The 10,607-nt window shown below is 28.0% G+C and overlaps 1 protein-coding gene across 1 annotated transcript; it reads right to left on the reverse strand.

Annotated features, from left to right (window-relative positions):
• Positions 1–3,328: 3,328 nt before the first annotated feature.
• On the reverse strand, positions 3,329–10,231 carry LOC107426486 (protein trichome birefringence-like 43). Its single transcript, XM_016036690.4, has 5 exons — positions 9,664–10,231; positions 6,624–6,795; positions 5,150–5,325; positions 4,542–4,700; positions 3,329–3,848 (listed from the first exon to the last, which is right to left on the reverse strand). Exons 1-5 carry the CDS (start codon positions 9,951–9,953, stop codon positions 3,539–3,541), a joined length of 1,107 nt encoding a protein of 368 aa, XP_015892176.3. The 5' UTR covers positions 9,954–10,231; the 3' UTR covers positions 3,329–3,538.
• Positions 10,232–10,607: the final 376 nt, after the last annotated feature.

The raw sequence follows: 10,607 nt of genomic DNA on the forward strand, positions 1-10,607 counted from the left end.
ATTATGCTATGAATTTTACTATTGTTGTTGCCCTAAAAATATATTAATTTTTAGTTGATATTGTAATTAAATATTCATTCAATCATTTAATATAGGTAAGCATAATTAACTTTTGACCACTATATATTGTTATGATTGAAATATAGATATTTTTGTTTAGTTTTCAATTTTATATTTTTATTCATTCACTTAATTATGCTTAAATTTATTATTGTTGTTGTCATGCACAATATACTAATATTTAGTTGAATACTGTAATTTTCTAATTATTTGATCATTTAATATATATATATATATATATTATATAATGTCCTAAAGAAGAAGGCAAAGGAAGGAGAAATTGAGTCTTCACCTCCAGATGATATACTTATACAACCTTTGAGGACCAATGAATATAGAGGTCAGCTTAGGGGTAGAAGACTAGTTTTTTCTACACATTTAGCTAAAGTTCACAAAAAAAAAAAAAAAAAAAAGATAAGTCCGAAGAGAGTAAGAGAATTAGCTAGAACTTGTTGTTATTGGTCTTTTGGAGATCATTCAAAAGAAAGGCTTCATTGAAAAGATTAGTGAATTAATATCTACATGTGGTATTACTCTACAGTCTTAGCCTTATACATTTGGACAGCAGTCTTCGTATGCAGAGGCATTGCATGGAAATCGTGCAGTACATGACGATGGTGTTGCCAATCTAGGGACCCCATCCACTGCTAGGATTGATGCTCCTCCTATTTATCTATCACCTATGACATCTTCAGAGGTATTATAACAATATATATATATATATATATTGAAATTTTTATTTACCATTAATATATATGTTTAAATAATAATATTTTTACTCATTTTGTTATATTTATGTTTGATTTTGTTATCATTATTGCCATGAGAAAGTATATATATATATATATATTCCATATTAATTAGTTATTCTAATTATGTTTATAATGCAGAGTGTTAAATGCAATCTTGCACAGGACAAGGTTGAAAATATAATAGCATATGGTACTTTGGTTCCTTGTATCCCAACAAATGTGTGCCATGGTATTATGCTACTTGATCAAAATTTGAAAGTCACTGTTGATGAGTTGATTGATAGATTTGCCCCTTTACTCATTCCGTCCTTTGATATTAGACGTGTGGGTGATGTAGAAAGGGCATTAGTGTGGCCTAGACATCTTGTTATTTTACTATCAAATAAGGTATCGTTTAATGCAACTATATATTATAACCTATAGGTATATGTTTTAAATAATTTTGTTTTTGTTATACTAACATTTTGTTTGTTGATATTTGTAGGGAAGTTTGAAGAAAAAATATGTTAAGGATGATTAATGTGGTGATGGTGATGCCTTATCAATAGTTACCCCACTAATCCACGAGTTGTTATATCGAATCAAGGATGTCGAGAACGATAATAGATGGATATTTCGTAAGACTGAAGAAACCATGGAATATGAACAAGATTTGTGCATATCGAAGAACAATATAATTGAGTTTTGTTACATGTATGAATTATCTTCCGAGTGCATCTTGTTCTACATAAGGTAACTTAAATTTAAATGTTTTTATTTTTAATTTTTCAATTCAATTAATTGTAAATGTCATTATAAAAAATTATATTTAATTGCAATTTGATTATATAGGCACTTATATAATGGATTGATAGGCACATAAGCTGAAAAAATTTATTTTTTTGTTCATCCCACTATCATTGTACTAGTTGGTTATGAAAATTCTCATGAAAGAATGATAAATATATTAAGTAGATGGCAACATGCAAGACAATATCATCTATGGTTCGTAGTTAGTTATAATATATTTAGTTACATAATTAATTTAATCAAATGACATATTAACTTATAATTTATGGATATTTTTAGTAATCATTAGATGTTGGATGTTGTTGATCTCTACCGAGCGGTAGTATGATTTTATGATTTATTAAAGAATCGTATTCATAAAGACTTTATATCTTTACTCGATGAGTAAGTTAATTAACTAATATTTTATTTAATCAATTGTTTAATAATTTTTCATAATATTAAAATTATTATATAATATTTATATTTGTATAATGCAATCATTGAATGGAACCAAAGGAAGACACTTGAAAAAAAAAAATCGATGGTAAAACAACACAAAGGTAATTATTATAATTAAAGTGAGTATTATTAGTTGTTAATTTACATACTTGTTATCTTACACATGAATTTCTTATCTGATATTATATTTAAATTAATGTTTGTAAATTTACACTCCTAAGCTATCTGAGAATATTGAATATGATTATTATATTTTGATGATAATGAGGGACATCATTAATGTACCTCAACACAACTTATGAACAATGATAATTTTAATATAATAAATTACTTTATACTAATAAATATTTATTTATTTGTATATATTTTAATAATTTTTAGCATAATTTTTTTATATGCATTATGAGGGTGTAACTTAATCACAAGATGATGTTAACTAGTTTAGACTGAATGGGCATCGATTACAATCTCAAAACTTTCATCCGAATGAGTATAGTAGTTTAATTGCTTTTGTTTATACATAACTATATAAAATAGTTTATCAAATAGTAAAATTATCTTATGAGTTAATATTTAATTTATTTAAAATATTATTGTGTTATGCAAATATTTATTTAAATTTTATTGTCTATTAATTATTTTGCATAAAACTAGCTATTAAACAATCCTAATTTGATAAAATTAAAAGTACGATTAAAAATAAAAATAAAAATGAAAGACGATACTTTTATGAAAAACATCTCTATATAGAAGGGAATAACTGATGTTTTTATTCATAAAAGTGTCGCTATATTTGCAAAAAGATAATATTTTTTGAAAAAAAAAAACATCGCTAAATGTGAATAGGCGACGCCTCTTAAAAAAAATAGCTAAAAACATCCATATATGCAATGAAAATAATAAATGATTTTTAAAAAAATATCGCTAAATATGTATATGAATAACCAATACTTTTTTAAAGAGTATTGATAAATATATATGGGCTTAACTGATGTTTTTTTAAAAAGTGTTGTTTTACTAAACATATGGTAATATCCAATGCTTTTTTTAAAAAGCATCACCACATTAAACGCCCAATTCTTAACAATTGGATGTTTAATTGTTTCCGTATAAAAATTTTAAAAACTGACATGAAGTTAATACCCCTGGCATGTGTGGAGAGCACATGCCTTTTTTAGCAGCTGGTGGATGGAATTCTAGGAGGGACATAACGGTGCCACAGAAAGAGAAATAGCAGGACAAATTTTTTTTAAAAATAAATAATATTAAAGGCTAAGTGTACAAAATACACTAAAGATGAGAGACCAATATGCAAATCCCAAATAAAAATTGTTACATGAACAGAACGGTAACCATATTTCTATATATGAAAAGAATTTAAGGGAAATTTTTATTCACTAAAGAAGACGATATGAATTGCAATATAATACTTCTATTCTTTGGTGGATATTATTTGTTAGAAAGCCTAAGAATGCATATGATCATATCAATGGATTTTAGCTTCGAATGAGATCTGCATATAGGAGTACATTCCAAGTATCAGGAACACCAGCGAGACACCAGTGGCTGCAGTCCATGTCGCGGTGGCCACCATAGCCGTAAAAGGACGGGTGCCCATCTTTTCTGAGCTGTGATAGGGTTGTAACATCTAGCAATGAAACTGGTTTTGAAATGGAATGCAACACTTTCTTTACTACTAGCTGTGCTAGCTGTGCTGGGTGTGGGCCTGCTGGATAATTGGGCCCAGGAACTGGTCTCACTTGTCCCTCACAGCCCTTTGCACTTGCGTCTCCCCAATCACTTGCGCTGATCCAAAGAAAGAAAAAAAAGAATTAAAACAAAATATAAAATTATCTTTTCGAATAAGATGTAAATATAAAATTGATGACAATATAAAGGTGATTCTAAAACTGACAAATTTCTTTTAGGTGAATAATTTTAGTCCCTAAACTATAACATATATTTCACTCTGCCTCCTAAGCTGTTGTGTTACATTAGTCCAATTAATGAACCTTATACATTTTATGTAACTTTTGTTTTGTGAGCAAATTTACTATCTTTTATTTATTTATTTTTATGATATATATATATATATATATATATTTAATAAATATTTTACTTTATTTTTAGTGTGTATGGCTAATTTGGTTAAATTATTAGTAAAAATTGTATCAATGAAAAAATTGTATGAATGAACTAAGTGACAGACAAATAATAATTTAAGAGCAATGTTACTGTACCAAAAAAATAATAATTTAAGAGCAACGTGAGAGTATACATATATAGTTTGTGGACAAAAAAAAAAAAAAAAAAAGACGTGTCAACAAGTTAAAATAATATTATTCGACCAAAAAATTGTAAAATAATATCAACCGTTGTTTTCTACCATAATTTGGCCAACATAACATATGTAACCCCAAATGTAATCGAAAGGGGATAAGGAAATTTTTTTTTTTTTTTTTTTAAGGGGATAAGTCTTAGAAATGGGATAGGTCTTACTTGTTATGGTCCGGTGAAATGCCTTGGAAGAAGACCTTGGTGATTGAAGGATCCACATTGGTCTCAACCCATTTTGCCCATGTATTCAAAGCTTTCTCATATGCAGCCAAGCGATCCATGTCCTTGTGTGTATTATTGCCATCCTGAATTAAATCCCATCTGCATAGACACGTATACAAAAATTATGGTGGGCCTCCTTATAAAATCTTTACCATACTGTACGAAAATTATATATAATATATACAATTTTCTTTTTCTTCTTATAACTAGTTCTCAAATTAAAATAAATAAAAAAAAAAGTTACCTAACATAGTAAATATAGGTCTATTACCATATCATTATTATTTTTATTTTTTAATTATTTATAACTATTTTTTTCCATTTCAATATCAACTATCTACGATCTGTTAAATGTAGATATGAATGATATATCAACTAAATTAATTTTATTTAATTATTTTTTATATTCATTGAACTATTATTTAATTATTTCTCATATTATAATTTATAATTTTCTCTTCAATTGGGAATTGGGCACTACCCATCACTCATCTCATGACTCAAACTATACAAGGGCTAAATTTACATATTTATACATAAATTCTTACGGTTGTTTTCTTCCTGTGTGGAGCCACCAGTGCCATGTGTTGAAGATCAATAAGTCGATTCCTTTCCAAAGTTTCCCACTTTCAATAGAGTCCAGTTTAAGGATCCGCCCAGCACTTGTGCTTATGGTATCAACCAGAAACGCATTGCGGGAGAACATAACCTTCACATTGTATACCTGAAATAAAATTCGTTCATTAACTGCTTAGCACGAAATAAAAAGTAAGAATAATTCGTTCGTTAATTAAGTTTTCGTCATAAAATGTTAAAACAGATACTTTTTGTTTTTATTTTATTTTATTTAATAATAAAGGTAAGAAGATTCAAACTTTGAACATTCCAAAGTAGCATTGCTGCTGGGCTGTCTTCAGGAACTATGTTATGTTAAATATTATGTAAAGTGAATATAGGACCTTATAAGATCAGAAAGTTTGCTGTAAAAATCCCTGCACACAAACATGTGGCAAGCATAATCACATGTAATTCGCTATATTTTACACATAATTAGATAGTAGATTTTATTTAACTCTGCATGCATATATTTAATATCATATGCGTGTATACGTTTTGTAAAGAAAAATGATAAAATTGATAAAATGAATATTTAAAAATATTATATCACAATTATTTAGACCAAAATTTCAAACCCCAGTAATAGTTACTTCAATTATTTGGTTAATAATTGTTTCAGATGTAAACCCATTGAGGAAATCAAAATTACTAATTGATCCCAATACATAATAGTATATGCACAAGTTCTCATTTCTCACTACCAAGTCTTGAAATTAGAATGGTTTAATTGTTAAATTTAGGAAAAAGAACCAACCAAACAATGTAAGCTTTTCTAATATATCGATCTTTTAATTAATGTGGTTGTTGTTGTTTCTAGTCACATGCCCAAAAACTTTGAAGGGTTTGTTGGAGGGTTTAATCATTCATATAAATAAAGGTCAAAACAGATGAGTTTCAGAGCCAGCTGTTGATTAGGTAAAGATTGACCAAAGAAATTTGTTTTCTTTCACGAAACAAATGTGTTTTCAGAAGGCAAACTCATAATATATTATGCTCTATATTTAATATACATACATATGCATGAAGGTATTTATCATCATTGGTCATCGTTATATCAGTAAAATTGACAGTTGAAATAATAATTTAATTTGACAGAATACTAAAAGTTTACTTTCTTATACAATTTTTTAAGTTAAAAAAAATAAAACAAATTTTATGTAAAATCAATTAATTAAGAATAATTCTTTTTTAAAAATAATAATAATAATAATAATTAATATATTATATATCTGCTAATTCCCATTTATAAAATGATCACTGAGGATAAATGATAACATCCTTTCTATTTATTTATATACATCTTTTATTTTCTCCTTAGAAAGCAATGTCTAATATTTAAAGCAACTAGAAGGCGACTTTTTTAACAGATAATTATAATATGTTAATAGATATACGAAATCTCACCGGAAATGTGAAGGTAGAGAGGCCTCCAGTCCTAACCAACGAATATTTTGCCTGTGGGTTGGTTTTGTGAAGCATGCAAGTAAGAGATTGCCATTGGTTCAAACTCAAGGAGTCCCCCACAAACATTATTCTTTTTCCTTTATATCTCCTTAAGAAATCTTGACCGTCAAATCTACATAATTAACAAGTATATCCAACACATTTAAAATTTTTAACCCAAATTAAGGAATAAACATAATTAATTTCATGGGACGTATATATATTAATTAATGTTTGTTGTAATATGGGATATGTACTTATATATATAATATATATACATATGCAATTAATGTTTGATTTAATAATGTGGGATATATTATAAAATAAAATAGTAGTAATAATAATAATAAAAATGTGGGATATATATATATATATATATATATTTACATAAAAGCTTCCAAAAGCAACCAGCTAATTAAAGGGTGTAATTGAGGACAAAATGGACGAAAGCAACGGAAGAGCAACAAATTGTCTGTTTGTTAAAGTTTTTTTAGCATTTCTTAAATGCTGGATGTGACAACCCAACAGTGTTGGGTCCCCTAGAATCTGTCTTCTTGCATGTAGGTATAGATATACCAAATTGACCATAGTCCTCGTCATGCAAGCTGACGATTCTGTGTTTTCTTTCTTTCTTTTTCTTTTTTTTTTTTTCATTAATTTGGAAAATGGCTTAACAAAATTAAACAAATCTATAACCCTCTTATACATCAAGTTAACGCAAGGTTTTTTTATTTTTTATTTATCAATTTCATGACAACCATATATCGTAAATGCTAGCTATATATCTTGTAACAGCTGCAACATGGCATTGGAGTGGAGAGAGTCTATTTTGAGCTAGCACAAAATAGACCGACCTACGTATGAAAATACATATATATATATATATATATAGATATATATACATATATACATAAATTGAGCCATAGGGCTTCTCAGATGCCACTCAAGAGCAACTTTTGGCATTTACATATATTCTCTAATTAATGATAAATGTCAATACTGATGTTAACATTTTTCAACCAAATATTTTCATAAAATAGCATTGGCAAAAATGATAGAAGAAAGTGTGTTGAGTTGGGTCCTATTTCTCTTAAATTTTAACACTTAAATTTTTTTTTTATAAAATTAAAAATTATATTATCTAGTAGTATAAATCATATAGATTTTATTGTAGTGGGGTTCACTGTCAAAAAATATTAATTTCATTTTTAATGTCAAATTTGGTATAAAAAATACAATTGATATTTTTTTTTGCAATATACCATTGGAGAGGACAACAAACACGTATATGCTATATTTTGGCATTCCAATGGCAAAATGCTATATTTTGGCGTTCTAATGGCAAAATGCCAATGCCATTCAAGATGCTTTACGTATCAATTCATGTCTTCGACAATATTTTATTTTATTTTTTGGTTTTTTTAGTTTGTTGAGTGAATAACTAACCCCTCCCAACGTACACTAAAAAAAAAAAAAAAATTATCAGGTGAAGGAATTTTGCTCGGTAGGAGAATCTTCCAACAAAACAAATACTACTCTTTAAAGGACCCAACTGACAACAACAAAGATTCCAAATATTCTCTTCCACTCAAAGCAAACATTAAAAACAGCCCAAGACCCACAAATTTTGCGAATTTCCCTTTAACCAAGAGGGACACATGTAAATTAATGTGAAGGTGACAATATAACAACTCAAAACTAGAGACTCAAGCTACTCAAATTGGGAACAAATATATGTGAGTTCCACTTTATGACTTTAATAGTTGCTTTTTGTTACACTTAGAAATTTCTATTTTGATAAATGTATATATATATACATATATATAGATATATAGATATTCTTTAATACTAAGTTAAAGCTTCTAACTTTTAAAATGTATCAACTGTTACATTTTGGATAAAAATATAAATCAATTTGATCGTGTTATTGAAACATCATCCGGGTTTGAAGGAACAAGCTTTTTGGCAACCACCGGTTTCTAGCTTAAACTCTACTTCTATAACTGAATTCTTCTCTAATAGTACTATTTCTTTTCCAGTTAGTTAGTGATCTGTCTCTTTCAAATTTATGGGTTTATCCCGTTTTATTTTAGTACTTCTAATTTTGAAAAGTTGTTATTTTTTATAAGTTTAAAATATTACATTTTAAGTTTTTAAGTTTCAATTTATTGTATTTGGTTCAGATGCAGTTTTGGGCTAATGATGAACTCTTCCATGTGACCAATGTTAAAATGTACAAATTATTACAATACAGATGCTTTAGTTTTAAATATTTGCAATTTAATATCCTTCTGCCTTTGACATACAAAAAATATATAAATTAATAATCAAATTGTGCCAAAATTCAAAAATTGAAATCGAAGTTTAAATTGCAGACGTTGAAAATTTGGAAGGAAAAAATGAAACTTCTCTAGATTATATGATATTAAAATGCAACGCACCCATAACTAATATACGTTAAAATCTTAGATAATATGAAGTACTACTAAATGTACATGAGTTAAAAAAAGATAAAATAAAATTTACAAAACTACCATGGAAAAATGATCAATAATATTGAAACGAAAAGGAGTGTTGCTACTCATAACGGAGGGGGAAATTTTTTCTTTAACACCGGAAATAAAACAAAGGAAAGAAAGAATCTATCCAAGTTAATTATAAGTCAAAATGGATAAGACAAAAAAACATTTACCAAAAAAATAAATCTCTCACCTTTTTATCAAAGCAAAAGCTACTGAAGATGATCAGTGACACAGTTTACCCAAAAATATATATTACATATATCAAAAAACTAATGGTAAAAATATCAACAAAGGCCAGAAAAAGTAGAACGAGTTATTTACAGGGGACATCCTCCAGCACTAAGGGTCCTATTATCGGCAATAAAAATCATATTACCCACAATAAGACCTTAGACGGCCAGCATAAACTGGTTGAAGTTCTCCCTAGTAGAAAATTGTGTATCTATATATATATATATATAATTAATTTATTCATGTACCTTGGTAAATTACACCCGGTGGGCTGCCATCTAAGCTTCAGATAAAGTTTATCTGGACGACCATTCTTCTGGCAATCAAACTCCTTCTCAATGAAAGGACATTCTGATGTATCATAAAGAGGATATGATGCATCATAAACCCAGTGTCCCTTGTAAATATCACATCCATTAGTATTACTACTACTTCCAGATTTTCCTCCAAATTTATTCAATAACTCAAACCCATTTACATGGTCAAGAAGAAAAAGCACCACAAATAATTTTTCAACAATGGCGCCTAGTGCTTCCATGAAAGAGAAATAGACAAAGGGAGATGAGAGAAAAATATTTTTGTGGAACTCACAACGTATATGTGAGATAGAGCAGACATATATATATATATATATATATTTATATATTTATATTTATATGTGTGTGTGTATATGAATAATAGAGGGGTTTAATGAAAGGGACAAGAAGTAAAAGAGGGGGAGATGTAAGATTTTCTATGTGCTCGGTTTTCTGATCACTCTCTGTCCTGCTCAAGAATCCTTTTAATTTTTCGAAATTCAATAATAAATAATTTTGAAAACAAGTAAAACCCACGTCCCAGGCAAATTTGAAGCGGTTGGTGAATTGGTGGATGAGTGGATGACACCAAAACTGTGGCCAAAATGGGTTTACCAAAAAGTAAGTGTAAATTGAAAGCAATCTATAGTCAATCCCATGGATCATTAACAGTAACTGTCTTATATAAACATTTTTTTTTTTTTTTGCATTGATGGGCTTGAACTTTTTCCTATTTCTCAATTTAGTCCCTAAGTTTTTCTGTATATGGAATTAATCCTCTAAACTTCAGCAACAGTGTAATTACACCCATAAATGCAATTTAAATTTAGATATTTAAAAGTACCAATTTTTACGTGTGAAAGGTTAAATTAAGGAAGCAATTTATACAAGCTCAA

The sequence above is a fragment of the Ziziphus jujuba genome, chromosome 1, assembly GCF_031755915.1.
Source record: "Ziziphus jujuba cultivar Dongzao chromosome 1, ASM3175591v1".
Taxonomy (NCBI): Eukaryota; Viridiplantae; Streptophyta; class Magnoliopsida; order Rosales; family Rhamnaceae; genus Ziziphus; species Ziziphus jujuba.

Coding starts and splice junctions, on each gene's coding strand:
- LOC107426486 (XM_016036690.4), bottom strand. CDS start 9,953: ATGGAAGCACTAGGCGCCATTGTTGAAAAATTATTTGTGGTGCTTTTT. Junction 5,326..6,623: donor TCTCTACCTTCACATTTCCG/GTGAGATTTCGT, acceptor ATTTTATTTCAG/GTATACAATGTGAAGGTTAT. Junction 4,701..5,149: donor CACACAGGAAGAAAACAACC/GTAAGAATTTAT, acceptor GTGTCTATGCAG/ATGGGATTTAATTCAGGATG.